This window comes from Sabethes cyaneus, chromosome 3 (genome assembly GCF_943734655.1).
Source record: "Sabethes cyaneus chromosome 3, idSabCyanKW18_F2, whole genome shotgun sequence".
NCBI classification, from domain to species: domain Eukaryota; kingdom Metazoa; phylum Arthropoda; class Insecta; order Diptera; family Culicidae; genus Sabethes; species Sabethes cyaneus.
In genome coordinates, this window is record NC_071355.1 from 173,820,246 (window position 1) to 173,844,422 (window position 24,177).

A 24,177-nucleotide genomic window follows, 5' to 3' on the forward strand; every position below is an offset into this window, starting at 1 on the left:
CTTCTAAGGTCTGCACATGGGTCTACATCATTTTTGCCATCCGAAAATTTGCTAAAATGACCGTAACTTTTCTATCTTTTGATACTTTTCCACTAAATTTGGAAATTTTCCCGAAAATCTTTTCTATTTTCATAATATCTACAAATCATAGCCATATGTCACGTGGTTCCGGAGTTATTCCGGTGTTCCCTGAGGGACCGCGACATAGCTTTATTAGATAATGTTGCTAAAATGCAATTTGTTGGAAACATGCTGATTTTTTTTTCGCAAATCATTGACTGTGGTCATATCAGTACTTTGCTGCAGTACGTGTGCGCGCCATGCGGATCGGGGAGGACACTGGGTATCCGAAACCGATTCCAATAGAGGGACATTTCAGCATTAGCAAAATATATCATGTCGCATATCAAAAAACAGCACTTTACAAGGTAGCGATTGGTGACCATCTCATGTCTCTCACAGGCCATATGGCCGATTTCATGTCCTGGATAAGTTCCTTCGAGATCCGTACCGTGCTTGGATCAGAGAAGAAAATCTTTTCGGGTCCAGAAGCGGATATATAGCATCTCAGAGACATGAGTAGGGTTGCCAAGTGGCCGGTTTTTGGCCGGCCCGACCGGTTTTTCGCTTGCAAAGCCGGCGGCCGGTCAATCCTGCAAAAAGGCCGGTTTTTCGACATATGAAGCCGGATCTGTATTTTTTACCTGATTTGTTAAATTTTCGGAAAAATTTATTAGCAATCCAGAGCAGTAGATCATTGAAGACAGCCAGTTTTGCAGTGACATTACTTTGCTTCTAGCGGTAATATACATTAAATTGTTCACTAACGCCAGAAGCAAGTAGTTGTAACTCTATAACTAGTTATTTTCAATAGTCCACTCAATGTTCGTTATGGTTGCGACCGCCACAACTGACTTCTCATCCCATTTACATGGGAAACTGTCAAGCGACTTTCGACGAATACGAATATTCAAATAATATGTCATTAACGCACATGACACATTCTAGGCAAAACGACTAATATGCTACCACCCCCCTCCCCCTCGCATTTTGAAGGCAGGACCGACCGGCCGGTTTTTGTAATTTTCAGACTTGGTAACCCTAGACATGAGATGGTCACCAATTGCTCTCTTGTGAAGTGCTGATGTTTTTTGATAGGCGACATGACATATTTTACTGATGCGGAAATGTCCCTTTATTGGAACTGGTTCCGGATTCCCAGGATCCATATCCTCATATCGACGTAAACAGTTGGATGGAATGGGATGTTTATGAAGATTCAACAATCTAAGTGCTGGTATGTTCCATTTTCAAATTTTATTGTTACCGTCATCCAGGGCGAGATGGTGCCAAAAAAGCATATATTTCTGTTTTTTAGCTCAGTATACACACAATTTAGGAACTAAATTGATTTCAAACCTGTCAATATATACTAAATTGTACAATTAACAACTACCGTAGAGATGGTTTAGTTACAATGAAACCTAATGTTACTGGAAGTGCATGAACTTTGGCACAAACTCACCCCTTTTACGGGGTGAAATTGTGCCAAAAACATAAAGTTAGGCTAAAAATCTAAACAGTGAACATTCTTAAAACTGGCAGTTTATACACGGTATACATATATTCGTCTGATATTGGAGTGTTTATTCAAAGCATCTGAAGTTTCTAGAGAAAAAGTAAAAATTAGTTTAAATTATTTAGCAGACCTATGATGCTGTTTGCTCCTAAATTGATGATGCAGTCTAATCTGTCAAAATATTGTGCTCAATAGTAAAGAATGTGAGTATACTGGTGTATACTGACGTATTTTTGTTGTGTATGTGGAATCCACAAATTGGATCGATCATTGTGGCTTGGCACAATCTCACCCCCGCACTATGGGGCAGAACCCGAAAAAGCTCGGACAAAACCTCAAAATTTTTATTTGAGATATTCTGTCAAACTTAATATTCTACGTATAGTAGACATATAATCTATAAGAAATATGCATAAATTGTTGTAATAAGTGTTTTTTCAATAGGCATTAAAGAAGGTGAAACACAGTGTAAACAAAATTTGGAAAATGAACAAATAAATATCGTTTAATCTTTTAGCATCTAGCTACCATGCTGCTTAAAATTCTATACTTTTAAAAGACAATTCATATTAAAGGGATTATAAACTAATAGTTTAAGTGATATTAAGACAGATTTTTTACTAGTAGGTTTTGTTCTGACGAAGTGTTTTAGAACAAAAAATTTGTTTTTTTTTGTCAATTTTCAATAGCGTGTAGAAAAAGATTTCCACAGATTTCCGCTCTGACACTACCACCAAATCAACATTCAAGGTGTTAACTAGTAATAAGCAAAAAATTAGCTGCTACTAGTTGCGATGTTCGGAGATATTGAAGTTTTTCGAATGCATGTTTTTCGGCATTTTCGGCTACAAATTAGTAAATGCGCGCGCCAGTGCGAAGTTCATTCCTGCTGTACGTTGAATAGTCATGCTTGTGTATGTAAGACACAACATTATTATCGTTATGAGATACATTGGAGTTGATAAGGGGAACTTATGACATTGTAAAGGCAACCACTTAACAGCTTTATCGCAATTAGCTCTATTTCAAGTCAAATTGGCAGTAGAATATGTTCGGATAGACTTTCAACTCGATTGAACTAGCGTCCATTTTGTTTATTTTGTGTCGAATATGTTGATACGTGTTTGCAGGCTGAACAGATTGCTACTCTGTCAGTTACTCGTTATCTTTTGTGCCTTCAGCCAGGCTTTGGCTGAGGCCGATGACGACCTATCTCGCCACTCGTATCCTTTTGCTGCGTATGGCCAAACTAATTAAATGAAAAAATTCAAATATAGATCGTACTACGGAAACTTAGTATTATGAATGATGAATGCCATAAAATATGCAAAGATGTCCGTAATTTATCCTTTGAAAATCAAAACAAATGCTAACAGAGCAATAGAAATGTGAAATATTTTTATCTTTGCAATGAGAAATTACTTCTAAAATCGGTTAAAACTGTTAAACCATCAAAAACACATTAATGCACTAAACTAGATAGTAGGGTAAGTCAACCTATATACAACCCTCTACCTGTAATGGACCCTCGGATAGTATTTCGGTATTTATTAGCTTATACTTCTTATTTCTGGGGATATATGACATGAAACAGAACGTACTAAACATAACACACACTTGAGTTTTTAAAATTTTAGCTGCATTTCATTATTAATGCTTTAAAATCGACATTTTCATCAAGTGAAGGTCCATTATATGGTTGACAATGCCATTAGCGGACCCTCTCCATGCAAAATACACTAGAATTCCTTTAATGGACTCGATCGTTATTCTATTGTAAACCACAAGGGTCCATAAAAGGAAAATGGACATTTCAATCTGTTTTAAAAAATATGTACAGTTTAAAAATTTGCAGCATAAATTGTTATATTTAGGCTTATTCGAAAGTTACTAATATTGTAAGTGCCATCGGTTGGGTGCCCGAGCAAGGATTCACAACAAAAATATATCAAAATTATTACATATTCTGCTGTTGATATCAACTAGCAAACATGTTTTGTTACCAACTCAAAATGGTACTTATGATGTATCAGACTTTGCTATCATTTTGCTTTCATTTTTATTGAAAGAAAATGTGTTGACAAATTTTATTTATGATGTAAATAAACCTTCAATATTTAAAGTAATCGATTTTCACATAATTTTTTTTCTAGTAAAATGGGTGTTTCAAATTATATGATGATAGCAAAATGATGATCATATGATAGTAAAATGACAACTAATTCTGCTTTCCTATTAATATTGTGCAACAGCAAGATTAGAATTCCGTTTGATATTTTTGATAGCAAAAGTAGTATTCAATTTAATTTCACGGCGTGGAATTTTTGATATCAATTTTGATATTTTAACCGCTAAGCCGACCAAAATGAACTCACACCGAGTATTCAAAATCCCTTACATCAAGATATTAAATTTTGTTTTCAATTTGCTCTAAAACTTTGCTCGCTAAACATGTTTAGCGTTACAAGTTCAAAATAATTTATAGAAAGGTCCACAAATGGTTGATATACCCTATACCAGAATAATATTACTGAATTACTCTTGATATACAGATTGTGATAATTTGTATAGGAGGTCGTGCGACAACCAATTTTGACTGCACACTGAAAAAAGGTGTTTGGGTATTTAAAATATGTATAACTTGATTCCCGTAAGTCCTACAATTTTGGTATGTTCAGTAACTTTACGTAACTTTACAGGACAAACAACTTTTCTGAAGACACAATATTTCTAAAGTCATTATTTAAAAAGTTAGACTTCAACGCCATCTATAGGAATAAAAATACAACTACCTAAAATTTACAAAAAGATGCGAAATTTTATAACAAACAATGTTGCTGAAAACAATAAAGCTCTATGAAGCAAATGAAAGAAGTTATGAGGTTTTGTCCGAGCGCCGGCCCAATCTGCCCCACTGTGCCCCGTGAAGCTCGAAAAGTACAAAGTTTCGTCAAATATTATTTTCGTAATCAAAACATATCCAACGCATAATCACCTTTCAATACATTGTAAATGATTAGTTTATATACGTTCAAAATAGCAAGTTGATGCGATTTCTTGTTTGGGTTGGTTTATGCGGGACATTTTTTACAAGCGTTATTTCCGAGTATTTTTGATCGCGAACTTTGAAACCCTGTTTAGGCTAAATAGTTTGCTAATATTATGTGTGTTCCATTCTAAGTTAAGAAAAAATATGTTATGTTCATCATCATTTTGAATTTAGGTCACCAGTTTCTATATAGATATAATAAATTTTCACAAATAAACATTTTTGGTTTTTGGCACAATCTCACCTCCGTGGCACAATCTCATCCCGGATGGCGGTATTAAAGTTTTTATTACTTTCTACGGTTGTCCGACTTTCTCTAGAAAACTAAACACCAGAAGATAAAATACCGAAGGGTATTCCCCAGAAAGACTCATTCTCCAAAAAACCAATGCCCACAAAGTAATAAATTCCAGAAAACCAATTCCCAGAAAGTATTAAATTCCAGATAACCGATTCCCAGAAAGTACTATTTGCCAGAAAGCTCCAATATCCAGAAAAATATTTAACGAGTAACCCGTAACGAGTAAGTAAATTCCACTTCTTTTTTCGCAAATGAATTACGCTCATTACAAGATGTGGCACCTATTTTATCGTGTAAGTAGCAAACGATTCAGGGCCGGCGACCCGCCGTCGGAAGCACCAGCCACTGCGGGGGGGAGGGGGGTGGGAGGTGTATGAGGAATCACCTTTATTTAGGTGCATGCGTTTTTCTAAGTTTATTGACTACTGTCTTACCTGACTCATAACGCACCCCTATTTCCGAAATTCTATAAACTCTCATGCTTTTATTTTTGGAGTAAACATGTAATTTCTTATGTTATAGAGTTGATATTTGTAGGCTCTATTCGAATTTATGATCAATTAAACGAAAAACCACAAAGTTTGTGAGTTACGGGACCATCCCCCGTATATAACGTATATTCGTTATGGGTCAGGTAACACAGTAGTAGGAGTTATCCCCTAGTTGAGTCCGAACGAACGGTAGCGAGTAAGGACAGCATATAATTACCCAACAATTGAGTAGGCCGCATGTTGTGAATGGTTTCTGATATACTGTTTAAAATTTGTAACTGTAAAATTTTTAAAACTGTAACAGTTAAATCCAATAATCCGTACTACACTATGCCGCTAATCCGACGACTCGATATTCCGATTTAAAAAGCATTGTACTTAGCTTCATTCAACTGAACACTGCCTTCATTGGGGGTCTTCATTTCAGTCAAGATGTTACTCATTCCAACTAAATGGAAAAAGTAAATGGTGCTCCTTATTGTCGAAATTTCCGTAACCGGGTAGCATCTCTGCGCGTGTTACTAACTAGTATCGTTGCCGATATAGGACAGAGGGATCGCCAAGTATGGCTCGCTTACTCGTCGATCGAATACTGCTAATCGTTGCCGATATAGGACAGAGGGCCGTCGACAGAGGATCATCGATCGGATGCTGCTAATCGTTGCCGATGTAGGACAGAGGGCTCACCAAGAATGGCTCGCTTACTCGTCGATCGGGTGACGTCCTTCGGTCTCGATTGGACTACTTGAAGGCTCAAGAGTTGCTGCGGCTGCTACTGATGTTCTTCCTGACTGAACTGATTAACGCTCACGATGTGCACTTCTCAGCGTCCGACATTCAAATGAGCTCTCACGCAATTTGCGTTGACGAACGTAAGCTGCTGCCACATCCAAAAGTTTACTGTAGGGGTGAAGCGGAACAGGTATTTCTTAAAGAGCGCAAGAGATCGAAACATTTTGGCAGATTTTCACCCACACGCACATACGGGCATTTCTATGAGTGTGCAAGAGATCGTTAAATGCCGTCAACGCGAATAGTAGAAGGGGCGCACAGTGCGTTGAACGTATGGGACAGCGGGACAAAAATCAAAACTGCTAGTTTTAGTCATTTTATCAAGCTAGTGTAATGAAAAAAGTAGTTTGTGATAATAGAAGCTAGTATTTGCTTAAATGTCTCAAAATATTTACATTATGGCTACAGACAATATTTAAGAAATGTCCCAAACACCAAATTTTTACGCAAGCGTTGCAAAAGTTTTTCATCATTATATGGGTTGCCGTCGGTTATATAACTACCAATGTTGTTTGTGAAAGCGGCATTTGTACTAGAAATACTTTGGTAAATTTAGCAATGCCATCTAGTGTTAGATTAAGCAGCACTCGAAGATCAACCTTGGCTGCAATTTCGGTAAGCGAAAAGTTTTTCTTCAGTGCATGAAAGCTTGGAAAGCTATGTTTATGAAAGACGTTTGCACTTCTAAGCAAAATATAGTTTCACACTAACAAATCTATATCTGTGAACAGGGCTAGTGTTTAACACTTAAGTCTTTTTTGCCATTCTCAGCCGTAACGGAAAAGTAAATAATAATTTTCCGTGGCATAATTTGAGACAAAGTCTGTACAGCTCGACGTTCTGTTTTTGTTGGGAAATTTTTGAAAACCTTTTAATTAGATCCGCGAAACGAATTTCCAGAAGGAAACACGTTATCATCGATTATTCGTCATTATTCAACCCGAGAAACGGGAAAAATTGGCAATACTTAATACCGATTAAGTTTATTCATTTTTTTAAACAAATATTTACTCGCTATATGAAATAAAATCGCTTTGAGTTTAATTTTGAACAGTAATAGCACAAAGCTTCATAAACAGAGGTTTCTTCTAACAGGGATAACATAATAACGGAAATCTGACGGTTTATCAGTGCTTGACGTTGATCTACAAATATTGAAATATCTTGCAGAGTTGCAAGTAGTTGCAGCTAAAATCTGTTCGATCTTGTAGAGGACACTTTGAACAATTATTTTGTGTATATTTTAGCTTGGAAGTCGGTGGAACATTTTTTAAATCAGTAATCAAAGTTGGAGTTCTGTTTTTTTGAAGGACAATATCTATGTCGTTTCTATGGGGCGATTTCTTAGGAGTGAGGTCAAAATGAATTCCTTCTATAACCAAAATTTATTCTACTTATCTTGATTGTTATTCTCCATTTTAAAGATTTTGATTACACAAGCTATGAAACTTTTACGAGCGTGAAGAATAACCTTCAAAAATGAAAGCAAAATTTGTAAGTAAAATCCACTCTGCAACTTGACAGTTTGAACGCTTGTAATAGTAGTTGTGACGCTTTCCCAAGCAAATAATACTTGTTTATATAGCAGAAGGCATCTATAAACAATTTGAAATACTTAGTATACCCGATTAAAAAAAAGTGAAAAATGATTTTTGTCTATGGCTCAACGCACTGTGGGGCGGGGCGAATATGTACTCTGTCTAATGCAAATTGGCGGACTTCGGATATCAACTTGAGAAATATGTATCCTTTTCTTTTTCACGTATAATATAATATTATTTAACTTAGAATTTTATTTAACATTTTATTCATTTAATATTCGTTTCATTTCAACATTTAACATTCTTGTCCTACACTTATAACTGTGTTCAATTTTGCTAGGAGCTCTATTTTTCATTACTCTTCTCAAAAGATTAATGTTCTTGCGCTTATTTCTAAGTTAAACAAGAATTTAAAAGTGTTTTATAGAATAACCCAACAAACATTTTTGTTGAATAACAGCTTATCAAGCGCTTGTTTACTGGATATTAGCTGTATAATGGTTGAATAAACTGCTCTTCAAATAAAATGTTTGTTGGGAAATTGAGCATTTCTTAGTACAACACAAATTTATTGCGTATTTGCGACAATTTTTTCGGAAACTTCCGGAGTTGTTTACGTCTGGATGTAAAAAACACGACATTTCAAAACTCCACTGACCATTAGTGTTAAGTGTTACTGGTCGACTCCATTTGAGTCACAGGAGCAATCCCCCCCTTTGATCTGAGAACACCATGTTTGTCCCATGGTCAATTTTATGTGGCACGGTCTAGAGTGGGCTCGGCCAACAATTTGTGCATACTTGCTCCTGGTAGCTGACAAATGGGAAGGAACGTCCAAAAGAGCAACAAGCGTTATATTTTAGCATTATAAGCATTTCGGTTACAATAACTGATGTACAAGTGACTGTGACACAGAGCTGCCCCGAGTAAGATCGGGCTCTCAGCTAGTTTTAAATAAAAATTGAAATATTCTCTAGTTAAGAACTAAATGTATACATATTTTACGTTAAATAAGATAAAAATTCATCGGAAATTGGAAATTTTTAACTGAAACGCGGGATGCACAAAATTAGACGCGCTTACGGTAACTGTTATTTCGCGGATTTCGTCTTCAGGAATATAGTATTCTGGCGATTAGTTCTTTCTGGAGAATAGTATTCTGGAAAATAATACTTTCTGGGTATTCATCATTTTCTACAAATTAGGATCCAAAGACAAAAAAAAATTGTTCAACATATAATATGCCTACAGTGGCAGAGAAAAACTAACGTATTGAGTGCTACTGTTGCAGGGAATTCAGCTGATATAAGAGCTACGAACGTAGCAGCCTAGTTTTTACGCCAAACTATGCGAATAAACATTCATCACAACGACTCATTATTCGCAAAAACTGGTGTAGGCGTTTTTCAGATAAAATAAACTTACATTGAATTACAAAACCTTGTCGGCCCATTTCTCATGAATAATCTTTATTTCCCAACAATGATGGTGATGGTTGTTACGTCAACTATGCATCCATGGGCAGGGCTGCAACCGCGCTTCCAGCTATTGCAGCATGGGCGTAAAAATCATGTGCTTTAGTCAGTAACAGTTCAAGCAGGTGAACAAATTTCTTGTTGACACCCAAGCTTCGCACTACACGCACGATAACCCGTCGGCGAAGCTATGGCTATAATAGCCAAATAGTGTACCGATTCAGCCAGAGTGTATGTTAAAACGATCCGCAAGAATTTCGTTCGAATACACTCGGTTAATGCTAGTATTAGATACTGATCAATGTGACTAGTTTAAACCTTTTGCAGAAGCCACCAGACAAAATACGATACGTGGTTCTAACTTCTTTAGAAAGTTGTTAAATATATCAAAACGTCGGGCATAAAATAAATAAGTGTCGTTTTGCTTTGCCGTTTGACTGTCCTGTCGAAAACATAAAGTTTGGTAACACTTGACAGTAACTAAGTTGAGTCGAATCGCTCGACCTGACTTACTTAACAGTGCGCAGAAAAATATGCTGGAAAGGATTATTGCAGCGGGGTTTTACAAAATGGGCCCGGATAAGCTGGTCAGCTTTTTGCATAAATTGGTATTTGAGATTGAGGGTCCGAAATGACTACCAGAGAAATGGAAGAACGGGGCCATCTACCTATGCCTAGATGCAAAGTGTATTCTTCCATCGTCTGTCATCATAAGCCACTAGATTCGTGGTCCCCTTCATGGATTGTCGGTGCTCGGCGGATTATTGCGAATTCAACTTTAGAGGCCGACTAGAGTTACGGAAAATTATGAACGAAAACGGCTTTCCGTTTTCAATACTGTGTGAGAACTTCAGGTAGATTTCAATAATGCGCTAGTTTCAATAATGAGGTTTGAATCGGATTCTTTGGATGAGAAAATATGTGATATTAAGAAATTAAAAAAAAAAATTGTCAGCTTCTTTGTATAATTCAGATTATATTTTATAACAAATATATATATCCATACGTGTATACTATATAAATTTCGTAACCTTAGATTCTATACATAAATTTATTACACATGTAAAATATCTACAATTTCTCGTTTTCTCTAAATACATAACTCATTCTCAGCAGTGGTTGCATAGTATTGTTAGACAGTTTCGATTACAGTTGCTGGTGAATTGCCTTTTTCAATTCGCTAGCTCTTACTCTTGATATTATGTGTGGAACCTATGTATGTGATTGGTTCGTGAATACAACATTTTTGCTAAATGCACATCACTTGACGGCTCGTTCCGCTAATGATTGTTACACGATCTGGTGTCAACACAATTCTATTTTATTCTATTGTATTGTTTGTTCGTTTCTTTGTTTGTTTCACAAAAGCTTGTTTTTCCATATTTTAATTATTACATGTAGTTATGAGTTTTAAACCGGCAGTTTTTTGTATATTGTTGTAATTAGCCTATAGTGATATAATGGTTGTGGTTTCATTTTTGTCCCTTAATTAGCATAGAGTCTAGTCAGGCAGAGCGTTTGCTGAATTCCTGATGATAATTGTTTTTCTTTTCAAGTGTTGAATTTTAGATCGTCGGAAATGAGGGTCTCACTGAGGGAATGTGGCTTTGTTCAACGCACCACGGGGCAGTAATTAGGATTTGCTCCCTGGTTCTGGTGGTCGATACCCTTCGGCAAATGATACGTCAATAAAACACCCATGCGAAATTGTGTGCAAATTGTTACTATATTTACAAAACAGGCCAGCATAAATTTCACAGTTTGCATTTACAACATTTCCGCTTCCGTGAATTGCTTAATGCACACCGCTCCGCGTGCCGGTTTGTGTTTGCGTCGGATTTTGCATTTTTTCTGCAGCGTCAGTACCTTTGGTTGGTCTATTTTGTGTTGGTAAAAAATAAATATATAAATGTTGACCATAATTTGCAGCATCCGCAAGCGGATGACTAATCGTTCGTTGATTTCAAATACAGCAAAGTTTCGTTAATTGGTGGTTCGTTAATTGGGCGGTTCGTTAATTGGGCGTTCGCTAATTGGGCTATGTGACAACTTGAATGTCAAAATTGTATGGAATTTTCGAGTTTAGAATTTTCTAACAACTGTCAGTCGGCCCAATTAGCGAATCAGCTGGAGTGCAGTCGTGGCCCAATTAACGAATTCAGGCTGTATTTTATTCGATTCCCTGCGCTGACAGGGCATTCTACGGTGATAATTAATGGCAGTTGAAGTTATAGTTACAGGTAATAGCTGAATTTGTAACAAGAATATCGGTGTGTTTATGCGATTCATTTGCGTTTTTTACAGTCGATTGTTGGCACTGGCTATTGGTGACCGGCAGTGGGCAGTTATTTAACCCAACGGATGTTCGTTCTTTAGGCTCACTTGAACTTATAGTAGTTTTATCAAAGAAAAGTTGCAATAGATAACTTAGACCCTAAAAAAATGATACTTCTAAACTTCTAAACAGCTTTCACTCACAAACGGCTAAAAAGTTGTCTTAAAAATTATAACCATAGTACGATTAATTTCAATTTGAAATTGTAAGACTGGGGATCAAAGGATAAAACTTTTAAGTATATGTTTCCTAATTCCATGGACAAACAATTTAATCTAACATTGAAGTAGAAGGCATTTTCGTAAGTTCGTTAATTATTTTTAAAATAATTTTTAAATTCATTCGTAACTTTTTTCCGATCTGGTTAATTTAGTGAACAGAAAAGAGAAAAATGTGTTCAGTATCACCGTGGTTTTCCTCGCGTAAAAATAATTTCAACCTAATACAGAGTAACTTTTTTTTTATACAAAAACAAACAATACCTACATGCACAGTTTAATCCGAGTACAAATGCATCTGGACAAAGTAGAATAAAATTGTAGTTTAACATTATTAGAAACATGAGTAGTGTTTTGCACTAGTAGTAGAAGTAGCAATAGTAGTAGCAGTAGCAGCAATTATAATAGTTTCGGTAGAGTTTATTTACGTAGTACTTCTCCATTCAGTTTATTTACATAGCATTTTTTATTTGGTATAACATGCTTTATCTCCATTTCGAAATAGTTTCACTGTTTTTCTGGTATGAGTTTTAATTTTAAACACTGCTCTCTTCTTTAATTATTTATTTATTTACAAATTCAGTCTTGGTTAAAATGTTCGCTTAATATGTTTTTCTCCCTCCGTTTTTTTCGTGTAGGTGAATATATATCTTAGCTGATGAATATTCGCGTATAATTGAAAGTTCTTGTCACTCAGATATTATGGCGAATACAAAACTTGATACACGGATTGAAGTAAAGCAAATCAACTCAGTTGAATTAGGTTGGACATCGCAGTCGTGAGTAGTTTCAGATTACAAAACATTGATCCATCAAGAAACAATCGAACCAGAGCGATTGAATAACTTAACTTTTTGTCCTTTGGCCCTTATTCTCACTTTTAGTACAGTAAGCTTTATTTGATAGTAAATTCAATTGCTGTGATAAAGTTTTCTGGAATCGCTGGTTTTGGACACTATCATACAGGTTCAGACACATTATTAATTGACATTTCAAAATAAATCAACATAGTTAAATGGAGAAAGTGATAAAATAAAAGTTCTCAATGAGGTGGCCGTGAGAATAGGACCCATAGTTTTGACAAACATCTCAATTGCACACTAAGCAAAGATGGTTACGTGCAGAGATCGTTGGATCACTTTGACTCAATTTTGATTCATTTGACAGTACCGTCTCAGCCGAGCCAAATATGACAATGTTATATATGGGACATTTATAGAGCTAGTTCTAATCTACAATTTTTTTAACAAAGTTTTGCTGTATCGTTTGTAGTTACGTTGCTACAACGCTAGTAACTCATCAGTGACTAAATGAACGTTCATTTAGTCACTAACAAGATACTACCATTGTAGCGCCGTAACTACAAAAGATACAGCAAAACTTTATTCAGCAAAATTATAGATAATAACCTGTTCTACAAATGTCTCATATACAACTTCGTCATATTTGGCCCCGTTAAGACGGTACTGTCAAATGAATCAAAATTGAGTCAAAGTGATCGAACCATCCCTGGTTACGTGTCGATTTGGTCATACTCAATAGGTACATTCTAGACGTAGCCTGTCGTCGATCGGAGAATTGTAAATTTTACAATATAAAATCAATTCCAACCATCAACGTTCAATTGACTTCGGCCATATTTCATCCAACGATCGAGCAAAGTTTCATTCAGCTGCTAATAGTAATAATGATGATAGGTAGTAGCCACACTATTGTGAACGGCGCAGCGGTGCGGTCCGGATGCCAAAGGCCATTTTTTCGATTGGAAGTTGTGTGTTTTATTTCGACGTACGCGCCTGGTATTATCTTGGACCGCCGACAGGAGCTGATCGGACCGAGCAAAAGGCATTAAATTCGATTTGTGAAACCATGATTGAAAACGGCCAACAGTTATTGAAATTACCGGCTAAAACTTCGGTCGCCACTGGGTTTCGATCGGTTCGATTGAAACAAAATCGGGCTCTGCTGTTTAGGGTCTCTGTTAAACTCTGTTGCACAACCATTCCCTTGTAGCAGCGTAAAAATCATTGAGCAAAATAATAATTTAAATAATAACAGACGATGCTTCTGCGAGCTCAACTGCCAGCCTCTAGCGCAGTGCTCTCGTTAGCTGGTATGTGGTAATGGTTTAGCAGGAATCGTTGGCACACTGAAAGCGAACCCCGAGCACAGTTGGTTATCGATGGCCATAATATTAGCACGTTTTTTCTCGTTGTGCGCCGATTTCGTTACACCATGCCACTAATGCTAAGAGAAACGTTTTATTATATTGCGCTACTGAATGAACTACCCTTCTAGGATGGCGCAAAAGGGGAAAATAGAAACTTGCTCCGATAGAGATAATGATTTATAAATATTCATAAAGATTGACTTGACCTATATACGTGCGCGTGTGTGAAAATGCATCTTGCAGCAGCGGTTGGCTTTCAGTGATCGGATCCTAAGCTTATATTTGCATCGATAATAGACTACCGGCTACCGGGCTTTTGATGCTCGCGGTGCAGCCAACAACCGCTCTTTAAACGAACTATGCAACCGGTCACGTGTCGATCACCCACGTTGTGATTTTGCTATGCAGCTGTCAGAGCTGTCGGTTTGATTGGCCAATCAACTACAAATTAAGCAGCATTTTCTAGTTTTGTTTTCCAAACTCAAAACAAACTTCAGAAGAAAAATAATCATCTATCCTTGAACGTATAACCAAAATTCCGAGTTTTACGTATGTTCAGATCGCGGCTTATCACACACTTGCTATCTACAACCAGGAAGGCGCTTGAATTTCCTGCAATATGCTAACGGCGTCGTGACGGCCCATATTCCGGCAGATCTCAATCAGATTGCAGAGGGCATTCAAATCCCGATTTCGGCACTCCCACAGGTCCAGGATCTGGTCGGTGGGAGACGGCTTGGTAGCGAAGTAGGCCAGATAGCGATCGACGTTGAGATGAGCCGCCAGCATGCGCCAATCGTTGCCCTTCTGCGTAGGTGGATCCAAGCATTTGCATAATTTCTTCTTCACCAGTTTCGTGAGGCGAAACTTGTCGGTGTTTATTACGTTGTGCTCGCCGTTCGCAGAATTCGATCCCACGCTGCAGATGGTCATCGTTTCGAAGGAACTAGACGAATGCTGACAATTGGTGCCATCCTTCGAGAGAGGGGTAAACGATGAGATGCTCAGACAAGAAGGTGCCACACTGAATCCACTGTTTTCCTGGATCGCTTGTACGTCAATCTTGAAGTCACACTTGTCGTGCTCTGTTCGACTCAACGTAAAACTGCAGTGCAGCGTGGAATTGCTGTTGTTCCATACATGTGAGAATGGAATCACCTGCCGATCTCCGAACGGCTTGGATTTCCAACCTCCAACACATCTTATATCTATACACAGATCTTGACTATTGTCGGAGAAAAACAGCACCGAACTTTTCCCCAGCACGACACCCCCAATCTCCTGCTCACAGTATCGACACCGTTCCTCCGCTCCCGGATTATCCTCCACAATGTAGATTCGTATACTGACGTCGGAAAACTCCGGCACCGTCGAGGGTCCGCAGATGAACATTCGCAACTTTTTGCAGGCCACTCGTTCCTGAATGTCGTTGGCAGATTCTCCAACAAGTACATATTTTCCGAAGGCCTCTGTCAATACGTACGCGTATTTCTTATCAATTTGTACGAAGGCCGGCGTGTTGATGTTCTCCTTTCCAAGGGTTACCACCTCGTTCCACCGGGTAGCACTATCGGGCGAGTAGTACAGCGAAAACTGCCAGTTGGACAGGTTCTCCGCACAGTGAGGCACCTTCAGTACAATCGGTTTGAGAATTTTAATATCCGGAGGGCCGCAGAACACCACCGGACTCAGGCAGGTGATTTTCGAGCCCTGGCTCTGTATGGAGAATTTGTCGTCTTTCACAATGGACAGCACGATGCTTTGCTTTTGGTGCTTGGAAACGGCTCCTTCCGGAACCAGCAAGGCCACCGAGTAGGTATTCAGTCGCATCAGTGCACCGGCCAGCGTGAGCGTCATTTGGGTGTAGTCGGTGCCCTGGAAGCTCGCTGCAGGCTGTTCGGCTGGGGTTCCTGCCGCCGGATGCGATGAATTAGCTACGACAGCATGGTCGTAGTTCGATTCACCCGCTGTAAAAAAGGGAAAAGAATCCGTTAGGTCTGGCGGGTTAAATGTTACAGTGTTTGCTATTTAATGTTGCTTTGAATAGGATATTGCACTATTTTCAAATGTTATTTGGGCGGGTCGTTCTAATAGAGTTGCGGAAACACACAGCAGCAGGATACAGATTTCATAAGGATAGGCGGGACGCAGGAACGGGTGATTGGATGGTGTCTAAACAGTTTTCGAATGTGCAGCCCTTATGTCGGAAATTCCGATGACGATAAGGAGGAATTTTATGTGCAGCTTGAGCAGGAATACAGACCACTTTCCAAGACATGATCATCACCGGGGATTTCCACCACTAGCTCGGCACTAGAAGGAATACAAACTGGTGATTGGTAGGCTTATCCCAGCTGTGCGAAGAAACGGGCCTGAGATTACCAGCTTCTAGAACATGGCTTCTTCTTGTGCAAACTTCTAATAAGGTGACCTGAAGGTCCCCAAATTAGTCGGAAACATAAAATGATTCCATTTGATTGACTATCGGCACCTTGTAGATATAACTGGCGTCAGATGCTATTGAACCGCTATCACTGACGGACCACTGCCTGGTTGATGGTTAAGATGCGCCAAAAAGTCAGGAGTAAAACCTTACGGGTGAAGCAACAGTTATTTGCTAAAGGCTTCGCAATCGGAAGAGAAAAACCTGGATGAAGTCCCTCTCGAGAACTGTTAGAATATCATCGTAACAGCCATTAACATCGTAGCACAAAGCATCTTCAGGCTCGTGGAATGGAAAGAGCGGCACGACTGGTGTAATGACGAACGTAGGAGGATGATGGATGCATAGAACGCTGCGCAGTGCCATTAGTTAGAACGCAGAAAGACACAGATGCAGCGAACCCAAATCTTTCAGGAGAAAAAGCGCCACCAGGAGCAAGAAGCGTACATATAATTGCAGCAGCTGGATAGTTTTCAGGAAGAATGAAAGATCTACAAGAAACTCAATGCATCTCGTAGAGGTTTTATGTCATGAACCGAAATGTGTCGGAGAAGAATGGTAGTACCTTAACGCACGATTTGAGAAGGCCGAAAGGTGAAAGCAACACTTCGACGAACACTTGGATGACACCCGGGTAGATAATCGTGACGGCGGAGAAACCAATACTGGCAATGAGACAGACGTGGAATAAATTCCAGCTCCATCTGAGAAGGATGGCATCGGAGCAAATTTTTTTTAGAGGGGTTATAACCCAAAGGGTGATTCACCACGGAGCGAAGCTTATTAAGATGGATTCGGAATATCTAACCCTTTGTCTGCATCGACTGATTGATAGAACTAGATAAGTTATCAGGTCGACTTCGTTGAAAGTACGTTCTTTCTTTTAAGTTACGGTAGATTGTCAAAAAACGCCTGGTTACCTACGCGGTATATGCTCATCGATTTCAATGTTGCATATGATAACATCGACCGCATCGAGAGATATGGACAATCATGGTTTTGAGAACCATCATTTGATCATGAGAACGGTTTTGCTGGAAAGTTGATCAAACTGATTACAACGCGGTTACGGGTCCGTCGACCTTGGTTGTTGTACGCAGATACGAAAGGGGGTTCTCCCTCCCGTCCCCTTCCCTTCTAAGATGGTGGCCCATCAACCGAATAAGAACCTTAAGGTAACAACCTGTTGTATCCGAAACGACTTTAAAGCACAGCATAGATATACTGACCCTAGCTCCGCAGGGTAAGCTGGGTCAACTTACAAGGGAAGCATGCCGCCTGAAGCTTGAAATTCTTGGGTTGAGCGAGATCCCTTGGATACTGGCGAATTCAAGACGTCATCCGGGCAAGTCTTGCTCTGCTATGCGAGGTGTAAATACTACTCGAGAGAGAGTGAGGGAGAGAGAGAGAGAGCGAGAGAGAGAGAGAGCGAGAGAGAGAGAGAGAGAGAGAGAGAGAGAGAGAGAGAGAGAGAGAGAGAGAGAGAGAGAGAGAGAGAGAGAGAAAGCACATAAGGTCACGTGGTTTCTCCGCGACGGCCAAACAGAAAAACAAATTGACCACAACTGCATCAGCCGAAATTGGACATGGCGCGTTCATGATGTCTTGAAAGGGTTTATATCCAGAGTCTCGGAGCTGCCATCTGGTGGAACTGTGGAAGAACAATGGACCAGCATCAAGAACGCCTTCATCACGACTAGCGACGAAGCTCTCGGCAAAGTGCGCAGCGAGCGGAGGGAGTGGATTTCGGATGAAACCTGGAGGATGATTAAGTTTCCTGTCAACGATATTCTGAACCGGGGAGGGCTGTTAAACAAGCTTCTAAGCCGGACAAAACGCCTGGACTAACTCCCTAGCCGAAGAAGGAGAAACCGTCGCTGACCGTACAGGACAGCTTGAGTGATTTACTAAGCATTTTGAACAATTCTTTCGAGTCTCAAATATCACAGACTAACAAAGCCAGCAGCGCATGATGCCAATCCACCTTTTCGCGCGCTTAATGGCGGCTAGTGGGTACACTTTTCGAAAATGTTTATTTGCTTTTGGCAACTCCGCTTACGTACGCTTGGTAGTTCTACAACAAAAATCAATGGTGGAAATGTCAACATGCCGTGAATATAATTGCCAAAGGCATGCTAATATTTTTCGAAGGTTGTACCCACTAGCCGCTATTACGCACGCGAAAAGGTGGATAGTTCACCGCATCAAGCAATGCTGATGAATTGATGCTCAAAGATGCTCATAGCTAATCCATCTTTGTCAGTCCAGATGATGCATAAGTTATTTAGCATGAGCATATTAGTCAAAGTCCCTAAAAGGGAGACTTGACTGAAAGCGGTCACCTGCGTGCCATCACGTTGCTCTGTATTACTCTTAAAGTGCTCTGCAAGGCAATCCTTAACCCGATCCAGGAGAAGATCGACGTTACTCTCCGGCGGCAGCATGTTAGATTTCGTGCTAGTCAATCATATGTAGAGCATGTCACAACGCTCCGCATTATATTGGGGCAGATCGACGAATTTCAAGACTCACTTATTTTGGTGTTCATTGACTTCGAAAAGGCGTTCGACCGACTCAACTACGAAAACATCTGTGGTCTCTTGGACGTAAAGGAGTTCCAGATAAGATTTGCTATTCCTAGTCCATCTAATCGAGGCTCAGTACGAGGCGTTATCGTGCAAGGTGTTGCAAAATAGCGTTTTGTTCAACCTTATAAGGGTTGCTGCTAGAGTAAACGCCGCTGTTTCTCATCGTTGTGAATGAGACAGTAGACTTAATCGAAGATTGTCCTGGAATCTTCTGACCATGGAGCAGCGTGACCAAGCCGATGAAATTGTCTTACTCGCACAACGACATATTGATATTTAGAGCAAGCTAGATGACCTCTAAGTCTATGGTAGCGAACAGGATGTCCTCGAAACAGATGACCTCTAAGTCTATGGTTGAGCAGGTGGAAGCCTTTCAATATCTTGGTAACTGGACAAGGCCCGATGGTGGTACCAGGATTGATAAAGCAAAACGGATCAGAAAGACCAGAGGTGCCTTCGCGGGTCTGCGAAATATCTGATGCTCAAATCCGATCGCTCTATATACAAAAATCCGAATGTTTAACTCAATCATTAAATCCGTATTGCTGTACGCCTGTGACACGTGGTGCTTCTCAGCAGATACAACGCAATAACTGCAGATATTTATAAATATTTACTCTACTCTACTCTAATCTAATCTCTATCTACGAAAGATCATTCGTGCCTGTTAGTCAGACAATAGATTTTTAAAAAGCTGAAAAATGTACAGATGGCTCCAGCATAGACATGTTCTGTCAAACACGACGAACGTCTTTGAACGACTGTCAATCTGCATTTCAATCTGATTGATCCACCCAAAAATGCCGACCCAGATTAACCGTCAGCATCCGTCAATAACAACGGAACAGAAGGAAATTATGACGTGTGATCTGTATCAGTCTTAAAGTTTACTCTAAATATGACATGTGGCGCTTTAGTGTCCATCTAGCGGTAAGCATGAGCAAAAGCTATGTAAAATGATCCATTAGGCCGTATGAATAAAACAGTTTGCCTCAGGCTTGGCATACACTTTTCGCTTTGATTTTGCTCTTTTGATTACTGCTCCTCAGCCAAACAGAATTTGAAAAAGTGGTGTATGGGGCATTTATAGAGCTAGTAATTATCTATAATATTGCTGAAGAAAGTGAAGCTTTATCTTTAGTATTTACGGTGCTGTTCGGTAGCAACGCCGTTGGTAGCAAAAAGAGCGCTCTTTTAGCTACCAAGAGGGTAGCAGCCTTATAGCGCCATAAATACAAAATGCACAGTAATGCTTCCTTCAGCAATATTGTAGATTATAACAAATTCTACACACACCCCATACATCACTTTTTCAAATTTTGCTTGGCTGAGAAGCAGTAATCAAAAGAGCAAAATCGAAGCGAAAAGTGTATGCCAAGCCTGGTTTGCCTTGCTTTTCCCGTGTAAATCTTATGGGAGAGTTTGCTCTAACTCGTTTATTCATACGGCCTATTAAAACTCCTTGACGAGGAACACCATCGTCGATGTCATCAATGGCCGATAGCAGAACTTCAAGAACGTAAAGGGTGTCCCACATCAAATTGCACCACGGAAGAAACGCTATAGAAAATTGCCTAATTGACCGATCCTTTTCAAGCTTTCAGAAAATGAAATATAACCCATTAGTAAGCTTTTGGAATGTTTATTTCATTCAACTTCAATACCATAATCGTATGCTCGCACCTTACGCTTAATTCTACTCATACATTCAAAATATTCTGCACGTAACTAATAGTAAATTTCCATATGGTTATCACGTACCGCATATAAACACAATCCTCCCAGAAATACACATAAAAATTATATGCCTATGAATAATATGCGCCATTATACACATAAAAATTATACGCATATGAATAGTATGCGCAAATTTTTCGCGTGCACATAAATGATAACTGTTTGGCACATAAAGATCATTTATAGGGCACACTGCAAAAATCTATATGTGGGACACAAAGAAACTATATGAAAAATTTTCTCAGTGTAAGATTCTGTACAACATATGGCTGCTTCTGTACGAAAACCCACTTTTTCTTCAAGTCTTCCTCAGATTTGGCTCCCTTGGGATACTTCCGTAGAGCCTACTTCTTAATAGCCCAGTATTTTTCGATGGGCCTTAGTTCCGGTGCATAGACCAAATCAAGGTGACGTCATCTGCCAGATACTGGCGCCTTTGTTTACAAACATACCGCAGGGTCCAAAATGTTTCAGCTGTTTAAACGGCAAGTTTGTTGTTTAAACCGAGTTTAAACAGCATTAGTACTAAATTTAAAAGCCATTATGCCTGTAAAATGTTAAAAAACAGGTTACATTCGCTATAAACGGAAAGGAATTTTTTTCAAACTTGTGCTGGGCGGTGAAAAACAGTAGTCCCAGAAGCTGCTGGAAGTCCGTCTTGACGCAAATCTCATTATCGATGATGAGACAATGAGGGTTCGTCAGCATCTGGGTGTACAGTTTCCGGACCCGTGGCTTTCCCACCGTATTTTGCCGTTCATCACGATTTGAAGTCTTCTGCGCTTTATACGTATGCAGTCCCTCCCGCTCCTTGGCTTTCTGAAGGAAAGACTTGGACAGATTTAAGTTTTTGACCACATCCCTGATCGAAGCATTGGAATTCTCTTTAAACGCTTCCACGACACGCTTGTGATCCTGATCACTAATAGAGCATCCATTCTGACCGCATTTCTCCTTCCGTTCGATGCTCAGAGTTTCGTAGTAACGTTTAACCACACGACTCACAGTTGAGTGCACGATTCCGTTCCGAGTTGTTTCCCGATGTCCCGATAAGATGGTTGAGGATTTTACAGGTGCTTGCGCAAAAACAATTCGCGACGTTCCTTTTCGGGTGACGCCATTTTCCCAATTTTCGAAAAACTGACAGCGATAAAAAATACAGTATAACCAATACACTCTAAACTAATTCTACCCAAATTTTCAAGAGAAAATACTCAATGGGTAATATTCTACAGCGTTTCTTCCGTGGTGCAATTTAGTGTAAGACACCCTTTAGGTGGAAGTGGATCGAACATATCTTGAGGAAAGTAGCGAACGAGATCTGCAGAGAAGTACTCGACTGGAATCCGCAAGGACAGCGAAGCAGAAGCTGACGACGACGCAGCTTATCCATTGACATCCAGGTTATCAACTGTGTGGCTGTCATGGCGACAGGTGAAAGCCATGGCGGGTAACTGTCCGTAATGGAAATTACTTGTTTCATTCCTTTATTCTAAGTAAGTAAGTGGTCGCATTTTTAATAAAATTTAGATACCTAAAAATTATTATATGACTACATTCAATGTAAAGAATGTTTAAGATCTAACCAGCAAATGTTGCAAAACCTCTTTTCGATGCGGCGTAAATCAAAATATACCTATAACAGTTGCATCAAGGGGACAGTGTATACAATTTGCTTCAAATGTAATCGACAATAAAAGAAGCCCATGTGGACATGTTCGATGAGATCAAGCACCTCAAGGTGTTCACTCGCGTCCATCGACGGAATAATTCAACTACCTACAATTAGGCAACATATTCAATTATGACAACTATTGACAGCTACATGGTTTAATTTCACCTTCGCTGTCAATCAATTCGTCAATTTTTCCGCAGAAAAATAGCACTTAATTGGCGGCGCCAGAGCTCGAGGGTAACAAAAAATTTTTTAGGTCCTCGTTTGTCTTTCTGGATCGTATCTACTAACTAGGCGTATGATTGGAGGTATCGAAAAAAAGCTGGCAGGGCGAGTCAAAAATAGGAATGGAACCTTACAGGGGGGGTGCTAGGTTGGAACGGACGGGAAGTGCACTTACATGTGTTGGTCGAGGTGGCCAGAGATTCTACGCTGCAGACACGCTTCGAATAGCTGGACGATGAGTATGATTCATTGATGCTGATTTTGTCTAGCGGGTACATGTAGCTGGAATGAAAAAGAAAACACAAGACCAATAGGTTAGTGTGTGTGTGTGGCAGTTGGTAGGCCGGCGTACGCAATGAGGCAGGTCGTTCAGGAGGAGAATGTTGCGCTGCGGGGAACGAGAACGATTATGAATGAGTGCATCTCGCGGCTATGTCTTGTGGACACACACTAGAGCCGGTAGAGCCGGGCCATGCGACGGAAGAGTAGATCGTTGCTGTGTAATTTAAGCACGACTCGGTAATAAATTATATTCTAGGTTCCGTTTTTTCCGTACTCTTTGGGAACTAGGTATAAGCGCTGGTGAAAATTAATTGTTGGTTTTTAACCATCCAACAGCAGTGGTAAACAAACGAGTTAATGGTAATTAGATGTGTTTGAGCGCTTCGGTGTTATGGTTGGACGTTTTTATGAATTACGCGTGTAATGCCATATATTTAAATAGAAAAATAATTGCATCGCAGGTCCAGCCCGGTTACACTGCACCACTGCACCACTGCACTGCAGCTAGTGACCGGCTGGTCCCGTTGCCATAGACTAAATAGTGTCATAATGTAATGTTTGATTTATGGCCCAAGCGATATTTTAAATTCGCTTCCCGACTTGAATCGAATATCATTTGTATTCCAGTTCATGGTGGCTGTTTATTAACCGCAAAGATACAGTAGCGTTTGAAGTAGAACTGATTGATGTTAATATTTGCTGGGGCGGAAACTGATTAATAAGCTGCTAACCTAGCCGTAAAATCTAGCATGGTTTAGCTTTATGTGTTTCGCGATCTTCTTACATCAGGCTGTAGAAAGGCTTATGAGATATCACTTCGAAATTATTACTTGTGTGGGTTTAAGAAAATTGAACTCGTATTTTATTACTGAAAGTCGGTCAAATATGTTTATTACACTATTAAGTTGCGCATAACGTTCGAAATAAAAATGCTACCTAAGTAAGGTTAAATTTTATAACCCATCAATCTGGGTTAGAATCAGTACTTGAAGTGCCGAGATGCATTTACGATAGTGCATTAGCGAACTAACCATAAATTACATGCACGATCAAACTCTTCGAAACAAGAAATTATGATAATGACATCAACTGTACTACTAGTCAGTATTGTGCATAATGAATTTTACACCCAGCTGGCATATTTACTAGGGCATGCTATTAGACATAGACGTCATCAGTTGAACAGTGTCAACCACTTTGGAAGCATGAAGTAGGTACGATGCCAGCTTCACTTTATCGGTTCAGATTGTGAACAACCTATTTATGTTTCATTAGG

The 24,177-nt window shown here is 39.4% G+C and overlaps 1 protein-coding gene across 1 annotated transcript in view; it reads right to left on the reverse strand.

The window, feature by feature from the left end:
- Nucleotides 1-13,297: 13,297 nt before the first annotated feature.
- The window catches only part of LOC128742688 (netrin receptor unc-5-like), a 297,884-nt gene continuing 287,004 nt past the window's right edge, over nucleotides 13,298-24,177 (reverse strand). Inside the window, exons 10-11 of the mRNA XM_053839127.1 lie at nucleotides 22,795-22,901; nucleotides 13,298-15,918 (exon numbers count right to left, since the gene is read on the reverse strand). Coding sequence (XP_053695102.1) covers nucleotides 14,537-15,918; nucleotides 22,795-22,901 — 1,489 coding nt within the window. The 3' untranslated portion in view covers nucleotides 13,298-14,536. The remainder of the gene's footprint in view (nucleotides 15,919-22,794; nucleotides 22,902-24,177) is intronic.